Genomic DNA, 25548 nt, shown 5'->3' with positions numbered 1-25548 from the left:
CACATATTCTGAGCTCGCTGTAACTTGACTGGCAATTCAGAACTTAGGTCACTTAACAAAACGTCACAATAATCGAAGTGCGGCATTACTAGGGTTTGTACTAGGGTAAGTTTTAGTTGCTGGGGCAAGAAGTTTCTCAAGCGACTCAAACAGTGAATGGAGGAACAGATTTTTTTTATAGTTTCTTTAACTTGAAAATTCCAACTTAGATTATTATTTTGTGATATATAACTGATCCGAACTGCGCCCGAGCACGAGCTTCTGCTCTTTCGGGCTGCAATGCCTAATGTAGCTCAAGTGTAAAGTATTAAAGGTACGGTTTGTTTATGGCGATCATCGTCGGACGCACATCGCTGGCGATTATAAACGCTGGCGATGATCGCCGAGAAGTGGTTTCTTTATTGACCCACATCGCTGTAGATTCTCATTTGTTTATTCCTTCATCTACTACAAGTAAATTAATGTAGGCCACGGACATAACCTAAAAATTATAATGAATAAATCCAAGATAATGAAGTTGCTATTTATTCTAGAAGAGGGAGATGACGATATCAAAATCTCGCATGCATATTATAAAAGGAACAAGCTACAGACTAATGAAATATTCAGGAATAGGTTTACAGAATTCTGTTTTAACATATTAATAATGGGACATGTTTATAAAAACGCTACAAAATTTAAGGAATATTTCAGACTCTCACCTGACCAGTTTGATTATGTTTCGAGTTTAATTGAAAATGACAATGTTAAATTAACTACAAATTTTTTCAAGACCCCCGTAACTCCAGTTGAAAGATTGGCAGTAACTCAGATTATGAACTGATTATTATTATTATTATTATTATTATTATTATTATTATTATTATACTGTATTACATTACATGGTGTATTCCAAACAATAATTTAAAAAAATGGCTAAACTAGCGCTGAGGTAGTTCCCTTCTTAATCCGCTTATACACTTTACATGTACGAACATGTGATAGGTTAGGTTTGGTTCATTTGGGCTTTTATTATGCCTTTTATATACGATCAACTACATCTATACAAAAAAAAACCGCTATATTTCAGAATACCGCGTAAGTACTTAGGTAGGCCTAGTCACAGAAAACTTACAGAAGAGAGAATTTCCCCCTTACCCAACACAACGAAATTCTCTGGGGCTCGGGCGTGGTAAAAATGTAACATGTAATGTAAGGGTTTATTGTTTAATTTGTTTATTAATTCACATACCGTAAAATGGGGTGAACAGGATCAAAACTTCCGTCTTGGTTATAAAGTTTGTTATAAACTGCAATTGAGCTGGAAGACAGTCATTGCTTACTTGAACAATAATAGTAACCAATGACTGTGATCCCGCTCAAGTACAGTTTATAACAAACTTTATAACCAAGAATAAAATTTTGATCCTATTCACCCCCACTGATCCTATTCACCCCATTTTACTGTACTCATATTAAAAAGAGCATTATGTTGTGACACATATTCAATAATAATTTCGTCTTCAGACCGCGAAAGATTACAAAACGTCTTGATTTGTTTTGCAGCCAAAAGTACAGACGTGGTTAACGTGTACAGATTAGATATTCGATATTACAACATGATCTTGTCTAAATATCGATTATTGAACACGAATGCGGCGATGTGCGTCCTGAATTTGCTTCAGAAGCAACCTCCAGCGATCTGCGTCGCGTCCAACGAATTGAGCTGGCGATCTTCGCTGTAAAGAAACCGTGCCCATTCATTTCAACTGCTAGCAACTCCGACGACGATCGCTGGCGATGATCGCCGTAAACAAACCGTACCTTAAATAAATAAATAAATGCAGCTTACAATGCAAAAAAAACATGGGATACATTCATAAAATAAGAAATTCACTCACTCATTCGCAACAACGCTAAGCGAAACACAACTTTAATACTTTAATAATAGCGTGTTAAATTACTAACATGGTGTTATCTAAAATTCTGTTAGCATTATTTTAACAATGGCGGTGAAACCGGGCCTTAGCTTCTTGACATTCTCCCCGATCCGCTACCAGACACCTAGTGGGCTTCCCATTATTTAATCCTCGATTAGGTCACGTGACCGATGGAAAGGAAGAGCCCTCGACCGTCAAGGGGGTCTCACATGCGATATAGTGTTTCTGTTGGCTCTTGAGCCCACTCACCCGGGTAGGGCTCAGCACAGCAGGGGTAGTATTTCTCGTGTCTCTCCGCCGGCACTCCCAGGATGTCCCACTCCACGCTGGGGTAGTACTCCCGCAGGTCTATGCCCACCTCCACTTTGTTGTCGTCGAACTTCTGGTTGATATGCTTCAGGTCGATCTGCAACAAATAATAATAATGATAATAATAATAATAATAATAATAATAATGATGATAATAATAATAATAATAATGATAATAATAATAATGATAATAATAATAATGATAATAATAATAATAATAATGATAGTAATAATAATAATGATAGTAATAATAATAATGATAATAATAATAATGGTAATAATAATAATAATAATAATAATGATAATGATAATAATAATAATGATAATAATGATAATAATAATAATGATAATAATAATAACGATAATAATAATAATAATCATAATAATAGTAATAATAATAATGATAGTAATAATAATAATGATAATAATAATAATAATAATGATAATAATAATAATGGTAATAATAATAATAATAATAATGATGATAATGATAATGATAATAATAATAATAATAATAATGATAATAATAATAATGATAATAATAATAATGATAATAATAATGATAATAATAATAATCATAATAATAGTAATAATAATAATGATAGTAATAATAATAATGATAGTAATAATAATAATGATAATAATAATAATGGTAATAATAATAATAATAATAATGATAATGATAATAATAATAATGATAATAATAATAATGATAATAATAATAATGATAATAATAATAATGATAATAATAATGATAATAATAATAATAATAATAATAATAATAATAATGATAATAATAATAATAATAATGATAATAATAATGATAATAATAATAATAATGATAATAATAATAATAATAATAATAATAATAATAATCAGGCTTCGAGACTTCGGACCCGATAGAGCAGTTCAGTGGGAAATCCGCATAACGGCGTACTGAGTATAGTGGTAAAGCGTACAGTGGGTGGGGGGTACTGTAGAATGAATGCCAACAAACACGCAAAGGAAAACGCTCTGGATTTGAAGGTTCTGATGAATAATTTGGTTTTCATACAAACCTTTTTTCAAACTGTGTCTGAAACTATTACACAGTTAGAAAAGTCAGAGCAAGAGATGCCGGAAGCTCTCAAATTTGTTGAGGAAATGACACAGAGAATTAATGAAACACCAAGTACACCGGTTACTGAACGTGTAAAACAGAAGTGGAAATCAATTTTATGTAAAAATAACGGATATGGAGCATTGTGTAATATGAACAGCAAATTAGTGGACATAGAGTCACCCGATAATGAAGGACTGTATCTTAGAGATTGCAATGATGTTAGATTTTTTTTTTTCGTTTTGCTCCTATCACGTCATGCGACGTAGAGCGCATGTTTTCACAGTACAAACTGTGTTTGGCAGACAACAGAAAAAGATTTACGTTTGAGACACTGAAAATGTATCTTGTAGTACATTGCAATTCTGTACTGTAACTGCACTTCCTAAAGACGACCAATAGGATAAATGAAGAAATTAAAATTGCTACATGTTTATTTCCAACATTAACACTGTGTGTAATTAAACACAAATGCTTATAAAAGACAGGAGAATAAATGCTTTTCACATTATTTTGACATTGTCATACTGTAATGTATATTTACTTTCAGAATGTCCATATGTGTGTGTTCCCCATTACTACCGTACTCTATTCTAAATAGCAACGTTGTTACCTCAACACATCTCTACCTTTCACTACCTGCAGTGAGTCAACAACCTATAGTACAAGCACAATAAACTTATTGTATCGGGTCCAAAGTCTCGAAACCTGATAATAATACAGTAGAACCTCTATTATCCGTGGTAATGTAGGGGGTGGAGTGAGCGGTTAATCGAAAAAATCGGATAATCCGTACCATAAAAATTTTCATGAACTAAGTAGCTACATATTTTCGTAATTTCCTCCATGATCTCTTTTAATACGATTACTAGTGGATCAGTAGTTCACTAATTTAAATCTTTTTTTAGCAATTCAAGTTTGATTTTCCGATGTCAGTTATTAAAACATTATTTATTGTACTTAAGTCTGGTTTTCAACGAAGGGGTTTTTAATGCTCAAGAAAACTCCATATGACGACCGTCTGTGGAAAGATAGGAATAGTAGGGGTCTCATGTTGTAGATTTACAAATTTTATACACTTTATATTTTGTTTTTCATTACCCTAAATCACGCACAGTTGTAATTCCTATCTCGTTTTGTGATGTGAGATGAATCACATTTTCTCTTTTCCCAAACCACTCAATTACTTGCACTTAAAACCTACTTAAAAAAACCTACTTGCACTTTTTTCCGTAGTACAACATGTTTTCTTTTGACACTTGTAGAAGGCATTCTGCAAAGAAGTTAAACAGTACGACCACTCGAATAGTAGGTCATAATGCGTAAGGGTAAAGGTTTGTAAAACACACACTGTAGAAAAAATTCGTGCTAATTTAATGTACAGTACTTCATATTTTTTTCTGCGAGAGAGATAGACGGACGGATAATCCATCAATCGGTTAATAGGGTGACGGATAATCGGGGTTCTACTGTAATATTAATATTAATAATAATAATAATAATAATAATAATAATAATAATAATAATAATAATAATGTTATCTAAACGAAAAATTTAAACATTTACATAGAACAATCACATTCCTTCCTTCCTTCCTTCCTTTCTTCCTTCCTTTCTTCCTTCCTTCCTTTCTTCCTTTCTTCCTTCCTTCCTTTCTTCCTTTCTTTCTTTCTTCCTTCCTTTCTTTCTTCCTTTCTTCCTTCCTTTCTTCCTTCCTTTCTTCCTTTCTTCCTTCCTTTCTCCCTTCCTTTCTTCCTTTCTTCCTTCCTTTCTTCCTTCCTTTCTTCCTTCCTTTCTTTCTTCCTTCCTTCCTTTCTTCCTTCCTTTCTTCCTTTCTTCCTTCCTTTCTTCCTTCCTTTCTTCCTTCCTTCCTTTCTTCCTTCCTTTCTTTCTTTCAAAACGAATTACGCTAGTCACAGTTTCTTATACCTCAAATGTAGAGTATCTTTCAGAGATTACTTACTAACCTCTATAGCAAATGTTGAAAATGCTTTATTTATTCCGCTGGAAATTCACTTCATGGGTTAGGTACAGCGTACAGCAGTAAAAGTTTTGAAAATATTCTACATTTTTTCCTCCATTACTGTATCTTATACAATAATGAAAATTTATATGAGTAAAACACTGTCGTTCTGCTATATGAAAAACATATTCTTACGATTAAAATAACTACTTAAGTTTATTTGTCAAAATTCAAAATGATACCAGTTTAATGTGGAGTGATGAAGCGTTTCCCTCATAACTCAAACTTGTTAACTTTTTCATGTTCTCTCTCTTTTATTTTATTGTTGAAACTCATGTTCACAATATCATGCTCTTTCAACTAATTCCTTAATAAATAATATATTTTTTTTTATTTTGTGTTAGAAGAAAATACTTATATTTGACCATTTTTTAAATGAATTTATTTTTTATCACACAACCTATCTAAGGTAGAGAGGTCATTTTGCATCATATTGTAGATATGACATGCATAAATACACACAAAAAATTTCATCACAGAATGTTGGATAGTTTTTGAGTTATGAGGGAAACGCTTCATCACTGCACAGTGAACTGCCACCATTTTGAAGTTTGAAAAAAAAAAATATATATATATATATATATATATAAATTTCTTTTTTAATCTTAAAATATTTTTATCATATAGCAGAAGGACAGTGTTTTACACATACTAATTTTCATTATTGCACAAGATACAGTGATGGAAGAAAAAAATGTTGAATATTTCCAAAATTGTACTGCTGTAAGCTGTACCTAAACCCTTAATGACGAGTTTTTAACGTCAAATTAAGCAGGAGTTTTGATTCCCTGTTTAGATGTGTGCCATTCTACAAATTGTGACCTTATATAAAATTAACAAAGGTAAAAAAAAAAAAAAACTTACATACTGTGTGAGAATATTTGTAACACAGTCAATTTCCTAGCTGAATACAATTAAAAGTTATCAAACCACAAAATGTTGTCATTCTTTTTCGGAAGTCACGAGATGCGCAGATGTTTATTCTTTATTCTGTATATTTATTGTCATCAAAATTATTATTCCTTTAGAGATCCATTTGTTTCCAATTTGTTTACCAGTCCCAGTATTGTGTTTCTTTGGGGGGATTACGAACACTAAATTATCTCTGGTATGCCCTTTGAGTAGCTGTAATTGAATTTGCAATCCAGTATTGCTTCAGAAGGAAGACCTGTTGATTTATTGTGCACTATATTTTCAGTGACTGAAACAAAATGTCGAAAACAGCTGCCAACGATAAGGAATAAACGATGTTCTTGATATGGTCTTAGAAAAAAAAAAAATCCGGCGGGATAAGATCTGAACTTCGGGGTGGCTTCTTGCTTTCCCGCAAATTTATGTTGTTTTTCAACAGGACAGAGCACCGCAACGTTTTAGCTTGGAGATTAGAAATGTGCTCAACGAAAAGTTTCCTAATCAGTGGATTGGTAGAGCAGGGCCTATTTCCTGGCCACCCCGAAGTCCAAATCTCACCCCGCTGGATTTTTTTTCTGGGATCATATCAAGAACATCGTTTAACTGTGAACGTTCGTGATTTAAAACATTTGCGTGAAAGAATAGTGGAAGATGTTGCTACCGTAACACTGAACATGCTTCAGCGAATAAATACAGCCTAATTTCATTACTGTAATTCCCGTAGGGACATTATAATATGCTTCCACATAGATTTCCTCAAATCCTTTGTCACTTCATTTTTTCGTGTTCTGAGTTCACACTTGCAAGGTCAGTAAAGTGTTCTAGTCTTCGAGAAAGTAAGTCCGAGCCAGTTCATTACGTATAGTATTAGTGTACCCTGAAGGATTCTCGCCAATATACTGTAAATCTTCGTTTGATTTTCTCTGCGTTTGTCTGAACCAAAATGTAAAACCAATGCATCTTTTTACCATAGCATGAGTTAAGGTCCCAGATTATTAAACAAATTTTATTCCAATAATATTTCAACCGCGAATCCTCTCCAAATTAATTAAAAAAATATATAAAAAAAGTATTGGATTTATAGTTTGGGGTTAAACATATTAAACACTATTTAATCTGTATTCACTCTCAATTTTAATTTTATTTTTGTCTGTATTGGAATCCCCTCCTGAGCACGAGTCTTACTCATTCAGGAGTGGGCTAGTTTATCTTTCATTGTATTTATTAAATTGTATTCATTTCAAACTTACTAGCAATAAAAACAAATAAAATAAATAAATAAATAAATAAATAATAAATAAATAAATAAATAAATAAATAAATAAATAAATAAAAGTTTGTTAGGAGGTAATCTTAAATAACTTTAAGACGTACGACAGAAAAATGATAAACACTAATTTATCTTAACACCTTCCATCAGGGTACTAGCAGAGTGAGGGATCTCACTGCATTATCTTCATACTGGACTGCAATGGCGCAACCGCCATCACCATGGTAACGGTAGCGTGGCTTTAGCTGTGAGATAAGGTCAGAAATAAAATAAAACACGGTAGTGCATTACGATTTTGCCTAGTGTTTCAAAGTAACCGAGGTTGAAAAGGATCTTGCTCTGAAAGCAGAGAATATAGAGTCCAGTGTGCTTCTCTATTTGGAGCGTAGTGATGAGATAGGTAACTACTTCCGATTCCGACCCTTCTTCAGGAAGTAGGTCATTCTCCTAGTCTAGTAGTTTTTTGTAATTTAAATAACAGAGTTACAGACGGCTTCCTATTGTTGTACAAAGCCCAGGGTTACAAAGTTCACGCTATCTGGATCTTGCTACTGTTACACAGAGTGTCTCAGAAATGTACAAAGTTTCTAGTTACCGAGAGTCACATTGTTACGTAGTTCAACGATTGGATCGTATGTTTCACACGTCAGAAACTCGGGATCAAAATACTAGTTAGTTAAAGTAGAATACGAGATGAACAGAAAAGGTACTGAGATCCGTTTCCTACAGAGTCATCTGTTTCTCATTGCATTAGAATGACTGCACATATACAGGGTGATTCACGAGGATTTACTGTCCCTTACGGAGCTTATTTCTGAATACATTCTGAGCAAAAAATGTTCTAATCTCAATCGGTCGATTTCTAAAACGAGATCTAGACCACGGCCATGGTTTAAACCGCGTATGGATTTATAAAACGAGGTCTTTTTCATTTTTCTGAGCCATGGCTCGAAACCATGGTCTGAAGCAGAGACCACGGCTAGGGTAGGTTTAAAACCATGGCTTCATGTATACAAGATGGAGGTAGTAGATCAGCTGCATGTTTATCAAATGAAAATTTGTCTCTACGGGTATTAAATCTCCGGATTAGAGTGATGAGAGACAGGGATAATCCTTTGTAACTATATAACGACGATAATTTCTGGCAAATATTTCGATTTTCGAAGGAATCAACGCAAAATTTAGCAAGAATGCTGAATAATAATCTGCAACGAAATGCCAGAGGCGGCAGGTTGACAATTTTTTCACAACTTCTCGTTGCTTTTAGGGAAGTAAGATATAATATTTTATATTAATTATACCTTTATGCCTATAACACGATATAACTTAATTATTAGTCTTTACAGTGGTTTTAGTCATTTTATTTATCCATAATAAGCGAAATTAATATGAGCCTATAAGAATATGAAGCAAACGCGATTTTGTCTTCTTATTTTATATATTTTGATGTACCGAAGTACATATGATATTTCCATGCAGATATTCTGCGTCATCATATGATGAAAGAGTGATGGAACGGAGAAAAATTCTCTCCGGCGCCGGGATTTGAACCCGGGTTTTCAGCTCTACGTGCTGATGCTTTATCCACTAAGCCACGCCGGATACAACCCCGACGCCGGTCAGAATCGTCTCAGATTAAGCTCCATCTCTTGGGTTCCCTCTGGTGGTCGCCCTCTGCACTACGTCATAGATGTCTATGAACGCAGGACCGAAGTCCATACATGTGTTGAGGTGCACTCGAATGAGAATTTTTCTCCGTTCCATCACTCTTTCATCATATGATGACGCAGAATATCTGTGATTTAAGACGGCGCCTATACCGTCGGATCCCGGCCAATCAGTCACTCATTCGAGTGCACCTCAACACATGTATGGACTTCGGTCCTGCGTTCATAGACATCTATGACGTAGTGCAGAGGGCGGCCACCAGAGGGAACCCAAGAGATGGAGCTTAATCTGAGACGATTCTGACCGGCGTCGGGGTTGTATCCGGCGTGGCTTAGTGGATAAAGTATCAGCACGTAGAGCTGAAAACCCGGGTTCAAATCCCGGCGCCGGAGAGAATTTTTCTCCGTTCCATCACTCTTTCTTCTTATTTTAAGTTTTATGCTACTGGGGCTTTCCACGTAGTAAGTCTAATATATGTGAAAATATGTAAAACTACACTACATTTTAGCTTCAATTGAAATGTTAATACAGTTAATAGGTTATTAATTCCTTAGAACTGGGTTTTAGGCAGTTAATGTTGGTAGTAGTTATGAACAAATGGTAAACTACAACATGAACGTTCGATTTGTGCTAATTATTTGAGCAATATCATTCTAGTACCTAAAAATCTGTTTACTATTAAATATTAAGTAATGCTAGTATTTCAAACGCACATCTGCAAATTAATAAATATAACAATACCTTAGCTAAATGGAGAACAGTCATGAACACAAATAAGTCATCAACAGTAACATTCACATACCTCAAAAAAGAAAAAGTACTTCCATTATACCTCAACTGTTCACCAGTACCACAGCATGAAGAAATACGATATCTTGGACTCATCCTAGACAGTCGCTTGACCTGGAATAAACATCTCACTTACACCCTCCAGAGATTAAGATACAGACTTCATCGATTGAAAGCAATACTTTCCAGCTCTAGTCTTTCCCTTTCCAACAAAAGGTTAATATATGTAATGCTTCTCAAACCTATTTGGCTCTATGGATGTTCATTATGGGGATCGGCTTCTATAAGCCAAATCAAGCGTATTCAAACATTCCAAAATCGGGCACTAAGGATAATCACTGGAGCACCATGGTACGTAAGAAATGAAACACTTCATTCAGATCTAGACCTAGCCAAAATAGAGACTGTAATTCATTCTTCCTACACACGCTTATTTGCAACATTGTCAACACATTCTAACAACTTAATCAACCAGATTCCTCGGAACCTGCCCCCTGCACGGCCTGATCGTCGCCTCAAGAGGAAAAGGCACACTGATTTGTTGATGCTTTGAGGAACGTTAATGGACGTCACCCTCTCCACAAGTCTCATATTATTGTAACGTTAATTATTTAAGCACAATTCATAGTACTAATGTACAAAAATTGTCAAATAAATTTAAAAAAAAAATTAAAAAAAAAAATAAAAATAAAAAAAAACCTTAGCTGAGAACAAAAGAATGTGACTTACTGCAATTCAATAAAAATATTAATCCCTATGTTCATTTCTTTCTAATATCGACTGTTTACAAGAATAAAAATCGATTCTAAGCTGCGTTGCCATATATAAAAGCCACGAACCTCGGTTTCTTCTCAGCCGCGTCTCGACTTCGTTTTAGAAATCGCATAAGAATTCAGACCTCGATCGCGGTTCAAAAGCCGAGGTTTGGAATCACGATTTCGATCATCCTGCCTAAGGTTTTTCCGTGGTTTTCCTAAGGCGCTAAGACAAATGTCGGGATGAGCCCTAAAAGAAATGGGCCACGGACCTGCACTCATATCCCCATTAATCTTCCTAATTACTTAAATTAATTAACTAATTACATCTGTCCCCCCTCTTCGTAATTGAGCCACCATATAGCCAAATGGCTGGTCTCTAAATTGAGACGATTCAACAAGGCTCATGACAACAATCACCTCCTACATAATAGCCAAATTGGCTAGTCTCCTATACATGAGACAACTCATCTCGCCTAAGGTATTCCGTGGTTTTCCTCAGGCGTAAGACAAATGTCGGGATGAGCCCTAAAAGAAATGGGCCACGGACCTGCACTCATATCCCCATTAATCTTCCTAATTACTTAAATTAATTAATAATTACATCTCTCCCCCCTCTTCGTAATTGAGCCATCATATAGCCAAATGGCTTGTCTCAAAATTGAGTCGATCAACAAGGCTCATGATAACAATCACCTCCTACATAATAGCCAAATTGGCTAGTCTCCTATACATGAGACAACTCATCTCGCCTAAGGTATTCCGTGGTTTTCCTCAGGCGTAAGACAAATGTCGGGATGAGCCCTAAAAGAAATGGGCCACGGACCTGCACTCATATCCCCATTAATCTTCCTAATTACTTAAATTAATTAATAATTACATCTCTCCCCCCTCTTCGTAATTGAGCCATCATATAGCCAAATGGCTTGTCTCAAAATTGAGACGATCAACAAGGCTCATGATAACAATCACCTCCTACATAATAGCCAAATTGGCTAGTCTCCTATACATGAGACAACTCATCTCGCCTAAGGTATTCCGTGGTTTTCCTCAGGCGTAAGACAAATGTCGGGATGAGCCCTATAAGAAATGGGCCACGGACCTATATGCCCTTCCCCATATATATTCTACCTTTACTATAAATGATGTATGCCCTAGTTCAGATAATATTAATAGTCTATTAAATATACGAGGTCACTCAATAAGTCGCAAATTGAAAGGACAGGGACCTCTCAAATTGCAGATTAGATTTCACGGCGCTTCTTCCGACGGCCTTCACCTGCTTTGTCATCGAACAACAGATGACGGCGTCTTGCCATCCTAACGGCAAACACCAGCCAAATCCTCCTCGCCCCGTTCCGTGATCAATTGATCAATCTCAGCCCCCCTCGCGTATGTGGTACCTAAGAGGTTACGTCCAATTTCGGCTTCCCCTTCAAAATTTTCTAGAGCTCCTTCAGGGGAGCAGCGTAACCCGGAGTGAGACTAGTGGCCAACAGGCTTGGAGCTCACATATTTAGTTTTGTACAGCCCCAACCCCTTGCAAGGACGCGTTTTGCGTACCTTTTAAATCTTCCTCCCAATTCTCCTTCGATTTTTCGATTTTTCACGATTTCGTCCGTGTCTTAGAAATCGACCCAATATTTTCAGAATTACATTAATTTTGAAGTTGTTTGTAGAATACCATTATTCTTGAGTTTTAAGGGTAAAAGAATATTACAAATAAAGAATGAACCATTCAGGAGTATCATTTCTTTAATTAGCTAGTATTCTGAAGCTAAGAATTTGTTGTGAATTCCATAGTTGTATCGTACATATATATTTTTTTTCGATTTTTAACTACAAAATTACATTTTCTTACACATTTATCACAACAATTGTTATAAATCATGTCATTCTTGTAAATTATTTATTTATTTAATTTTATTTATTAACGAACGACCTCTTCAAGGAACGACCACTCATATAAATTGAGGGAAAGAAGACAGAGGACGGACACTGGAAAGTTTTCTTTTCTCAATCGTACTATCAGGGACTGGAATGCTTTACCTGCAGACTTACTAAAGGCTTTACCAACAACCAAAAATGTATTTAAAATTAGGCTTAAGGACTTTAACTTGCTAATAGACGGTAATTATACGCAGTATTTAAAGGGTGTAAATGATATTTTGTTATTGAAGTGTTGCATCAGTGAAGAATTATGTTGTGTCAGTGAAGTGTGTTGTGTAAGTGAAACGTGTTCCTGTCAGTGAAGCTTTATAGTTTATAGTGGCAGTGCAAAGTATTTGAACAGTGAAATGTTTTTGAAGTGTTATTGAAATCAGGATAGATCAGTGAAATGTGTCGTAGTTCCAGTGCAGTGAGTGAGTTGACAGCGAAATGAGTGTAGTGTTGAAAGGTACTTGTGCAGATATGAACATATCATACTCGTGGGTTTTAGTTAGAACTTAGGTTTAAGATACAAATTAGATTTATTTTAAATATTATTTTAAGTGATCGTGCTTAATTTAATTAGGATGTTCCCTGTTATTATTATTATTATTATTATTATTATTATTATTATTATTATTATTATTGTTAGTATTATTATTAATTGTATTTTTAATTAATAAGTTTATTATTGTCATTTTAGTGTAATTAGTTACCACCGGGTACATACCCATTGCAATGTGAATAAACACATACATACTGTACATTAGGATGCATAATTAAACTGTAAAGAATCAAGTTACTAAAGTCGTATGATTTGTAACAATTTTTGTGATAAATGCGTAAGAATTATGCCATTTTTAGTAAAAAATTGAAAAATGAAATGTGTATAAAGCAATTAAAAACACATTTTTAGCTTCAGAATACTAGGCAATTAAAGAAATGACACTTTTGAGTAGTTCGTTCTCTATTTGTAATATATTTTACCCGTAAAAGTAAAGAAAAAGATATGTTACTATCAACTTCAAATTAATGTAACTTTGAAAATACTGAAATTAGGACAAATGTTTATATAACAGATGGATCTCAAGACGTCTGAATAGGCGAAAGCGTTTGTCTCGTAACGTTTACAAAAAATTTTAATGCATGTAGGCCTATTATGTGAACATGAATTCTTCATAAACACATAAAATATTATTATTCAAAGGCGGAACCTTTCAATAACTTACTTACTGGCTTTTAAGGAACCCGGAGGTTCATTTCCGCCCTCACATACGCCCGCCATTACTTCCTATCCAGAGCAAGATTAATCCAGTCTCTATCATCATATACCACCTCCCTCAGATCCATTTTATTATTATCTTCCCATCTACGTCTCGGCCTCCCCAGACGTCTTTTATCCTCCGGCCTCCCAACTAACACTCTATATGCATTTCTGGATTCGCCCATACGTGCTACATGCCCTGCTCATTTCAAACGTCTGGATTTAATGTTCCTAATTATGTCATGTGAAGAATACAATGCGTGCAGTTCTGTGTTGTGTAACTTTCTCCATTCTCCTGTAACTTCATCCCTCTTAGCCCCAAATATTTTCGTAAGCACCTTATTCTCAAACACCCTTAATCTCTGTTCCTCTCTCAAAGTGAGAGTCCAAGTTGCACAACTATAAAGAACAACCGGTAATATAACTGTTTTATAAATTCTAACTTTCAGATTTTTTGACAGCAGACTGGATGATAAAAGTTGCTCAACCGAATAATAACAGGCATTTCCCATATTTATTCTGTGTTTAATTTCCTCCCGAGTATCATTTATATTTGTTACTGTTGCTCCCAGGTTTTGAATTTTTCCACCTCTTCAAGGGGTAAATTTCCAATTTTTATAATTTCCATTTCGTACAATATTCTCGTCATGAGACAATCATATACTTTGTCTTTTCCGGATTTACTTCCAAACCTATCTCTTTACTTGCTTCAAGTAAAATTCCCGTATTTTCCCTAATCGTTTGTGGATTTTCTCCTAACATATTCACGTCATCCGCATAGACAAGAAGCTGATGTAACCTGTTCAATTCCAAACCCTCTCTGTTATCCTGGACTTTCCTAATGGCATACTCTAGACTCTAGAGCAAAGTTAAAAAGTAAGGGTGACAGTGCATCTCCTTGCTTTAACCCACAGTGAATTGGAAAGAAATTGACCTATACGTACTCTGCTGCACGTTTCATTGAGACACATTTTAATTAATCGAACTAGTTTCTTGGGAATACCAAATCCAATAAGAATATCATATAAAACTTCTCTCTTAACCGATTCATATGCCTTTTTGAAATCAATGAATAACTGATGTACTGTACCCTTATACACCCATTTTTTCTCCATTATCTGTCGAATACAAAATATCTGATCAATAGTTAATCTATTGCGCCTAAAATCACACTGATGATTCCCAATAATTTCATCTACATATGGAGTTAATCTTCTCAAAAGAATATTGGACAAAATTTTGTACGACGTCAAGAAAAGTGATATTCCTCGAAAGTTACTACAGTTAGTCTTGTCAATATTTAGTCTAATACTTATTCTAGTAGTTTACATAATACGCATATATTTAAACAACATTTTATTAAATCTTTAGAGGAAAGATAAGAACATTTCTAAATTCTATGCGGCAGCAAGATCTATATTTGATTTATTCGTCTGTGTACATTAATATTCCACGAATGGTGTGACCCACTAATGGTTTCAATTTTACAATTTTAATAGTACATCCGCGACAAGCAAACGTAATTAGGACAAACATAACAAGCGCAAACATGTCATGAGTCCTGAGTCATTACTAATTACATTAGAATTTGTTTCCGGAATTTCACATTACGAATCCGTTACACAAAAGAATTGCTGTATAATGAAATTCCTCTTTTATTAAATTTTATTTTCTGTAAACTGGTAGCAAATCAATAAATAAGTTAATTAAATTCGCTTGTATAGGACTTCGGTGCAACGAAGTTTTAATGAGGAAAGTTGGGTTTCAAATAGTAAACAAATGTTTTAATTGGGAAAGTTAGATTTCAAAAATGTAAAAATACAGTATTCAAAATTATATTCGCTGTTTTGTATTTAATTCCAATGTTAACGTTGTTTAGAAAAAGTGTGAAGGTAGATTATTGTATAGAGCACAATGAACGTATGACCCAATTAACGCTTCTAATATGATAACCATAGTTTTCTCTTCTACTTCCTTTTGTCCTTCTTCTACCACAACCTTCATCATAGAGTAGCCTATTCCGAATAGCCTACCGTGTGCACCTAACATTCGTACTATCGGGTGTGATCAGGGCTGAGTGTTCCATTATATTTAATCTCTTCATATATACTAGTAAGTAGCTTGTATAGCGGAATGTTGGAAATAGTAATATACGTTACAAGAGCGGTATGTTGACGTTTTCATGTTCGAGGAAAAGATTGAAAAAGCGAAACGTAGTTGAGCTTTTTTAATTTCCGAGAACATGAAAACAAACATACCGCTCGTGTATCGTACATTGTTTTGTGCGAAGATCGTTTATTACATACCTGAAAGACGAATTTCTAATTAGTTGCAATGAAATCTCTATGTTCATTTGTTTAATGACGGCAACTTCGGAACACCAAAATATCTTTCTTCAACATTGTTGCTATAAAATGTTTTCTGTGTTTACTATACTCCAGCAGGTCGTGATATACGTCTGTCTTTTTTTCCCCCCAGTTTATAAATGCGAACTTAAAACAAACGGTAAGGTTATGTAATGATTTATTTTTCATTTTAATATTTTAACAATATTATTTATATAACATATTGCAGTAATAACATCCGCATCTGGAATCTTGTTGATTTTTTCACGGCTTCCTTAATGTTACTTGTATCAGGAATGCAATAAGTTTCGTGAAGTAGTAGGCTTTACTTAATTTTTGAAAATATTTAAAAACAATAATTAACAGTGCAATTTAGGTGAAACTGCAGTGGTAAGTTTCCAATTTATAATTATTACTATGTTAAACGTCTCTAGAAATAATATGTTAAAAGCCTAAAGCAGTAAAATCAATGTCGCTCTTAAGCGGTAAGAAGAGGAAAATTGTTATGTGTGTTACGTTGGGAATACTGAATGTGGTATTTCACACTTACCGCGTATTGGTTCTGTGCGGAAAACAAGCAAATACGCACGATCTCGCACAAAAGTTCTATGCATATTGACTATAAAGAAAGGAACAAATTCATGATAAAAATTGTGCAGCAGCATTTAACGTCCCTCAAGGAGGAAAGAATTCTTTATAGCAGCGGTGGCGAAAATGTAATCGTGCGCCGAGCCACTGTGTAACCTGCAACGTGCATAGCATCTATGGAGGGAGGCGGACACCCGAAGGGGAAATGAAGCAACTGTCTGACTTATTAACGGATTTTCATTTTCCTTACGTCAAGCACTTAAATATAATTTTATACAGTATAAGATTGCAAACTAATGTTTAGTACGTGTAACGAAGAAAGAAATTAATAAGAAAACGTAGGACACATTATCACAACCTAAAATTAACTGTCTTCAGAATGTGTCTGCGAAAGACTTTCAAAATCAGGAATTATGTCACTTACTGCCAGTCGTAGTTAATCACGAAGGTATTTGTCTGTCAGTCGTGATCTAAATTTGGTTTTTACTAATTTCATTGTTGAAAATAATTTTTCACAAACGTAAGTTGTAGCGAACATGGCTTCAACAGAGCAAGCGAAAGAACGAAGCTTCGGATATTTATTTTTTGGCAAGGATTTAAAAGTTCAACATTTGTCAAGTCCTTACATCTAGCTTTCATTTGACATCACATAGTAAATCAGTGAGTTCAAATTGAAGAGCTAACCGCATTATTCGTACATCTGCTGAAAAAGGGTCAACGTACAGAGATGATGATGATGATGATGATGATGATGATGATGATGATGATGATGGTGATAACAACAATAACACTTAACCTTTTAATGTTTCATCAGTAACATGTAGTATAATGTCGTTTAATTATACAACCGTTTTCCTCGTAATACTTGTGAACAAATCATACATTTAATATTTTCATCATATTGACAGCAAAAAATGCGTCCTCCCATCCTACTTGGAACTTTCGTACATGGTTTCGAGAGAGACATATGCCACTCGCAGGTCAGAGACAAATACAAATGGAACGGAGTTTGACTCCAGTGAGTGAGATGGTGGGGGTTGGCGGAGGTTAGAAGCAAGCGAAATGCACAGCTATCACTGCTAGCCACAATGTCTCGCGAGTCACGTTCTCGCCACGGCTGCTTTATAAGCTTTTCGCTGTAAGAAAAATCCTAATGTAAACAATAGCACGTGACTGAAGTGAGGCTTCATTGGCCGCTGTTAGGCGCTATAGATTCTCAGTACGTGTTCCCGCCTACTGTTGTACATTCTGTTTCATGTTAAACATTTCCCGTTACTCGTCAAGTAGACCTAACCTCACTACTATGCATTCGTTAGCTTAGGAAACATTTACTTTATAATTACTGCCATTAAAACTCATTTAACTTATTATATACATTTAAGACTATTTGTTTTTCTCCGCTTTTGAGAGGGTTTCTACTCTTATGATTAATAACCACACACACCGAGGATGCAGAAGCCATACTTCAGTACCACGTGCTTACGTGAACAACTACGAGCTCAAGTGGCGCCAGCTTGTTACAAGAACAGACTATCTCGGTATTACTGTTGGTATTCATCCGCGTTCATAGGACATAAAATATAAAAGTAGCTTTTCTTTTACATATCGTTTTACATATGAGTGAAGTTATATGTTTCATTATATTTTACAACTAGAATTCAATTTTTTATTTTAAAATAATACAAAATGATTGTTTCCAAATACGGACTATATTTTCCTGCGTCGTGTGAATGTTTCGACTGTGAGCCAATCACGGGTATGACAGCCACGTGCTTGTGTCTACATTAGGATTTTTCTTACAGCGAAAACAGGTCAGAGACAAATACAAATGGAACGGAGTTTGACTCCAGTGAGTGAGAGGGTGAGGGTTGGCGGAGGTTAGAAGCAAGCGAAATGCGCAGCTATCACTGCGAGCCACGATGTCTCGCGAGTCACGTTCTCGCCACGGCTGCTTTAGTTGAATCTGTTTTCGTCAACTTAGTTTTGAAACGTCCTATACGGCAACCCCTCCTCGTGGAATTGGTCAGACGTTTGAAATTTCAGCGAGAAGCTTCCCTCTGTATGTAACCAGAGGGAATTGGAATCGTTTAGTAGGTAATGTTTTCTGTCGCCAGAATTATTTTGCTCTGATGACTTGAACAAAAGCTGGGTAACATTGGAAATAAAAGTAGGGGTAAATGCGAGGATCGATGTGATTCCCTAAACGCCGCCGCTGGTGATTCGGTGCTTGTCATTGCCAAGTCGTGGCATTGTCTGGCGAGTGTCGGCCGCAGCCTGCAAACAAGCAGATGAGCAATCGGAATTGCTACTGCCGATCTGGCAGTTCGCTTCAAAGAAACGTGAAAGCCAACAACCATCTCCTTTATTTTAAGTTTATTTGAAAATCCTTCGATCTACTAGGACAACAAACTTCCAATTTATTACAGTTTCTATGTATAACAGAAGTGCAAACTATTAGGATTTATCTCCATTATTACGAAATTACGACTATAGGGGAAATTATAGCGACTATTACACTTTTACTACGTCACACTACTTTTGACCAATAAAACGGTACGAAAGGACGTCTTTCAACCAATCATGGCTGCTTATCGCACAATTTTATCGCGTCCCTAGCATTTGTTTAATTTTATCGCGTCCCTAGCATTTGTTTAATTTTATCGCGTCCCTAGCGTTTGTTTACTTTTATCACTACCCTAGCATTTGTTTCTTTGTTTGCCAACATTTCAAACTGCACTGGTCTGGACGTCAAAAAACAGAAAATTACAAACAAATCCAGTTGATGCACAGCACTTTCAAATATGACTCGCATTGACATTCAAGAACAAGAATTAATAAAGATCACTGGCCATAGCTCTGCATCTTCCCTGAAACCCTATTTACAAATAAATGAAGAGCACTATTCGGAAATCCTGAATAAGTTGAGGGATACACCATGTACATCAACGAGTTCACTCCTTTTACGAACACGTCCAATTAAACATCAACTGAACCAACAACCACTAAAACATTCAAATTTGAAAATTGTATCTACTTATAATAATTGTTTCTTTTAAAATTATTCATGTTTATTTTTTATTTCATCATCGTTAATTAAAACTTTCCTTGTTTATTTCATCATCTCTAATTAAAACTTTTCTAACACTTATTTATATTATTTAGGTTATGTTACAGCTTCTGCTATATGATATTATGGATAGTCACGTATCAGAAATTGTTTAATATACCAAGATTTATTGAAAATCATGTCAAGTGACGTTGATTACTGCGGATAATTGAAGCGGAATGCAACTGTTTTAATAAAAATGAAACTGAATCAACAAAGCCTTCTTGACTAGAAACCGTCCTTAGAGTTCAATGAAGATTCCATAGTTGGCACAACTGATAACAAGAAAACAGCTAATCATAACACACTACTCCATCTAGCGTAAGTTAATATTTGTAATGTTGAGATGGTACAATAATACATTTGAAGACAGTTGTATTTTCGTAAGTCAATTAATATTTTATTGTGTTGGAGTACTTCGTTACTTCTAATCTTTATATACTTTCTTCTAATCGTGTAATAGTCAATTAAATCCCACTCGAGTTTTGATTTTCTCTAGATAAATCAAAACCTCTAGTGAGATTACTGTTGATAAAAGTAGTTGTTCATTTGATTAAATTATTCATACTTTTTATCTGTATGCACTTTTGTACCCATATATTTAGACCATAATTTTTATGAGTTATTTTTATACATTGTCCTGTGCTAAACTGGGTTATCCCGATACTAAGAGTTCTGCAGTTTCAGAAAATATTGTTGTAAATCCTACACTTGCAGTTTTCTTCTATTCAATTATTTTATGCGTAGTTCATGTCCAGTGCCTTGTTAGATGTGTTATTAGTAATAATAATAATAATAATAATAATAATAATAATAATAATAATAATAATAATAATAATTTATTTAACCTGGCAGAGTTAAGGCCATACGGCCTTCTCTAACACTCAACCAGGAGTAAAAACTGCGTTACAAAAACACTACAAATCTACAAAGTACACTACAATTTTACACACGAAACTGAATAAGATAATAATAATAAAATGTAAACAACAAGTAAGAAGAAATCAGACATAATATATAAGATACAGAAAGAAAGAAAAAAGCATAATAAAATGTGAACAGCAGGTCAAAATAAATGAGGCATACAAAGTATAAAAAATAAGACAATTATTGATGATAATAATAATAATAATAATAATAATAATAATAATAATAATAATGATAAAAAGTAAGAATAGTAATAATAATAATGATAATAATAATAATAATGATAAAAAATAAGAATAGTAATAATAATAATGATAATAATAATAATAATAAAATAAGAATAGTAATAATAATAATGATAATAATAATAATAATAATAACAAAATAAGAATAGTAATAATAATAATGATAATAATAATAATAACAATAATAGGAATAATAGTAATAATAATACTAATAGTAGTAATAAAAGAGTGCAGTAGTGGTGTCTATTTTCTAATATTTGGGTAATGACAATGCAATAGTGATTCGAAGTACTAGAGTTTCAGGTTACAATATGGAATTGCACCGAATTTTCTGAACACAATTAGATATTTCATCTTCCGAGAAACGAAACATATCCCTTCAAAAGTTGGATCGTATAAAAACGAACTGTAAAAGAAGACACAGCCTGCTGCAGTATGGCCCCTCTCAATTCGATACCCTTCCGTAATGATGTCTGCAATGCGTGGGTTAACATTTCTTTCCGTTACGTTTTTCTGATAATATAATGGAAGAGGGAGGGAAGCGAATAAAATTGAACTCCTATTTCCAATTTTCTCTCAGCTTCTTGCGTAAGGCTTTAGATATGCACATATGGAGATATATTAATATTTCCATTAAATTAAATTTTAACTTGGTTTCCCAGAGGTATAAAGTTTCTCTCCTCGGATATTTTTATCTTCCTTGAATTCTGAAATAGTTGCCACTTTCCCAATAAATTAATAACATTTATTAACTCTTATTGTTCTTTGTATACCAGAAATCACTATGCCCTTCCCTTCTATGAGTTCTTCTTCCATCCTGTCCTTAAATTCCGCGTCCTCAATTTCTCATAGGTGGAATGAGAACAAGAAAAAAGAGATTACAGTTTCCATAGAAAGAGCTTGTAATTGCGTACTAGTACTACAGTCTAGTATATACAGTCACAAAGCTTGAGTTGTGAGGGTGCTAGGAACAATTGACTGTGCCGGTACTATTTCGCATTGTCTGTGATGAGGCGATAGTAGCGATCCTAGTGGTTACCAACTATTCATGGATGCATATTCCCTACATATTGACCTTCGTGACTGTATATACAGGGACATCATTTTATTTTTACTTCAATTTTTATTGTACCTCAGTTTTTTAATGTACTTCACTCCCACCCCTTCTACTAGTGAACTTCCACCTAAGGCCGCATATGCAGTCAAAGTCATGTTACGGTGACAGTATTGAGTGAGTATAGTACGTTCCAGAAATATGGTCGTATTTTCCAGTGAATAAAGTGCATTCATTATTGAATCGTATTTTCGCACAGGTATTGTATCCGTTTGGTTACGTCGTTTCCAACATTCATTTCTATTGGCCCTTCTGTAAAGGTTAGTGGCTGGGCTGTCTTAGCTCTTTTCTTAAACCTTTTGCTGTCAGGAATTGTAGGCTACGTCTACGTAATATTATACAACTTTTTAAAATAATTTAAATAAAAGGGCCTCGTTAAGTAACTGTCACGTGATTTCCCCTTTCTACGACCCAGCGACATAACTACTTGGACGGACAGTAGATAGCATGTCTGAGTAATTTTATCTGTGCGAATCGGGCAGAAGTAAAGTGATTAGAATACGTAAGTAAGGTACTCTGATATACAATAGGTACAGAAATATTATTTCAAGAAGTACAAGATTATGGCCCCCATGTCGATTGATGATTTGCATTATTTCTTTGGGGTTACTGTAAAACAATTGTGTTTCTTAAACATCCTACAATAATAGAAGCATTACATAATTACATTACACAAACAATACATACAATTTCAGGAGATATACCTAAAAACATTTTCGATAATATGTACACAAAAGAACTGAAGCCCGTATAGAAATGAACGGCCATCATTTTCAACAATTTGTTTAAATATTCAAATTTTTATTATTTTTTCAATTTAAATGCACTCTCCATATTGTATGCTAATGTGCTGTAGACAGTATATTATACATTTCATAATGAATACGTCCGCCTGGGTAGTTCAGTTAGTGAGTAAAAACACTTATTGTTAATACTGTACAGTACTGGAGAAAGTTACACAACACAGAACTGCACGCATTGTATTCTTCACCTGACATAATTAGGAACATTAAATCCAGACGTTTGAGATGGGCAGGGCATGTAGCACGTATGGGCGAATCCAGAAATGCATATAGAGTGTTAGTTGGGAGACCGGAGGGAAAAAGACCTTTAGGGAGGCCGAGACGTAGATGGGAGGATAATATTAAAATGGATCTGAGGGAGGTGGGGTATGATGATAGAGACTGGATTAATCTTGCACAGGATAGGGACCGCTGGCGGGCTTATGTGAGGGCGGCAATGAACCTTCGGGTTCCTTAAAAGCCATTTGTAAGTAAGTAAGTAAGTAAGTACTGTATTTTAAGTAAATAAAAACTTAACGAAAATTATCAAATTGAAAATCGTAATAATTCCTAGTTTACGTAAATGGATGCACTACTTTTCTTCCCTCCTATACCTAGTAAAGTGATTTGTTTGTATTTTACACTAGCATCATCAAACTTCGGTCGTGGAATGGGGTAACATAGTGTTTGCGGTTCTCAACCGTTGATCCAAAGGTATAGCCAGGTTAATACAGTATTAGAAATGTTAGTAAAAATAAAATGATGACCCGGTACTGGACTGTGGTAGTACTCTACATTACACCTTACAGGTATATTCAAGATGTTTTTTGACGTGAAACTTTTATGCACAAAACATTCTAGGAATCTGGTCACATTTTCACGCAAGCGATAAGTGGTATGCTGTTCCACTCAGGCTGTGAATATGTACATTAAATGCAACTGGTTAACGAAACATTCAACTAAATTTTAATTTAATCGAAAATCAGTAGGCCTACTCGTTCCGAAATAGGGATGGTCCTTAATTTCAGAATTCATTACAAAATTAATCCAATTCTCTGTAATGCCCTAAGTCCAGTATTTGGTCACATTGAACATAAGCTAGGCTAACAGTGACTAAATGCTTAAGGCCGTGGAAAGGAGCAGAGAAAGCGTCCAGCTACTCTAATGTCTCCTACATTTCATATATGCAGGTACACAGTAAACTGTATACAACTGTAAACAATGCTTTCAATAAATATCTGACACACACTCCGCGGCAAAAAGAATGGGCCGAGATCGTCAGAAATGCGAAGTTCTCTCGCGCGGTTCACACGTATGGACGAACTGCAGTTGAAGACAGTGCTGTGGTGTTTATTCAAAATCGTCAATCTACAATGTAGCCAACCTTATGAGGTGTGTGTGGCATAGAGGTAAGACGTTTGTTTCTTATGCTATAGGTTGTGAGTTCGCTCCCAGTACAATAAAATTATGTTATTTCACTTTTAATTTTTTAAATTTAATTGTTTAATGACACTTATTGATGAACTTCGTTATGCTTGTCTTGTAACAATATTACTGCCCATCACCTATGGGCTATTAATAGGTGACATCTGACCTGTATAAACAAAAATAACAGGTACCGGTATGTAAAGATTAATTTTTGGCCCTACAGAATTGATCTGCTATGGTAACAATGGTTATTAGACGAGAAAAAAATTCGCTCCGGCAACGGGGATCGAACCCGGGTCCTTGGTTCCACGTACAAGCACTCTAACCACTGAGCTACGCTGAAGTTCAATCCACAGTACCGGATCGAATCCCTTATCTCTAGTGTTTTCCCTTTATGGCCTTACTCCATGTTCGACATATATTTATTTTATTGGGTTATTTTACGACGCTGTATCAACATCTAGGTTATTTAGCGTCTGAATGAAATGAAGGTGATAATGACGGTGAAGTGAGTCCGGGGTCCAGCGCCGAAAGTTACCCAGCATTTGCTCGTATTGGGTTGAGGGAAAACCCCGGAAAAAACCTCAACCAGGTAACTTGCCCCAACCGGGATTCGAACCCGGGCCACCTGGTTTCGCGGCCAGACGCGCTGACCGTTACTCCACAAGTGTGGACTTCGACATATATGATGACATATATTAAGTTCAAGGTCCGCCGATAAGTCAGGTCTTCTCACGCTGCCATATTTGCGCCAACTCTTAGGTTTGTTTACATTGCGCTATGGTTGGGTTGTGGAAGGAATTTGTGTTTATATTTCATAAAATAAGTTTCCAAAACAGATATTTCCATAACTTTCGGAGAACGTTCTGCTTGACAACAGCAACCGATGCCGCAAAGTTGACGGACATTAGTGGAATGGGATGAGAGAACCTGACTAAGAGCTGTTCGACAGCGACATCAAGAGAGCTTGATTAAGTCAACTGCCATTATACAAGGAGCGCACTCAATTGAGTGACTTGGTGGCCGGGATTCCACAGTATATGCACTGCTGGGCGAAGAATCTAGATGAAGATTAA

At 35.0% G+C, this 25548-nt stretch overlaps 1 protein-coding gene across 1 annotated transcript in view; it reads right to left on the bottom strand.

Moving 5' to 3' along the window:
- The window catches only part of nAChRalpha2 (nicotinic acetylcholine receptor alpha2), a 372719-nt gene that overhangs the window by 35346 nt on the left and 311825 nt on the right, over positions 1-25548 (bottom strand). The window contains exon 5 of the mRNA XM_069838054.1: positions 2169-2325. Within this exon, the coding sequence (XP_069694155.1) occupies positions 2169-2325 (157 nt within the window). The remainder of the gene's footprint in view (positions 1-2168; positions 2326-25548) is intronic.

The sequence above is a fragment of the Periplaneta americana genome, chromosome 1 (assembly GCF_040183065.1).
Source record: "Periplaneta americana isolate PAMFEO1 chromosome 1, P.americana_PAMFEO1_priV1, whole genome shotgun sequence".
Taxonomy (NCBI): domain Eukaryota; kingdom Metazoa; phylum Arthropoda; class Insecta; order Blattodea; family Blattidae; genus Periplaneta; species Periplaneta americana.
Note: the sequence above shows the minus strand (reverse complement) of the source record. Positions and strands in the feature narration are given on the sequence as shown.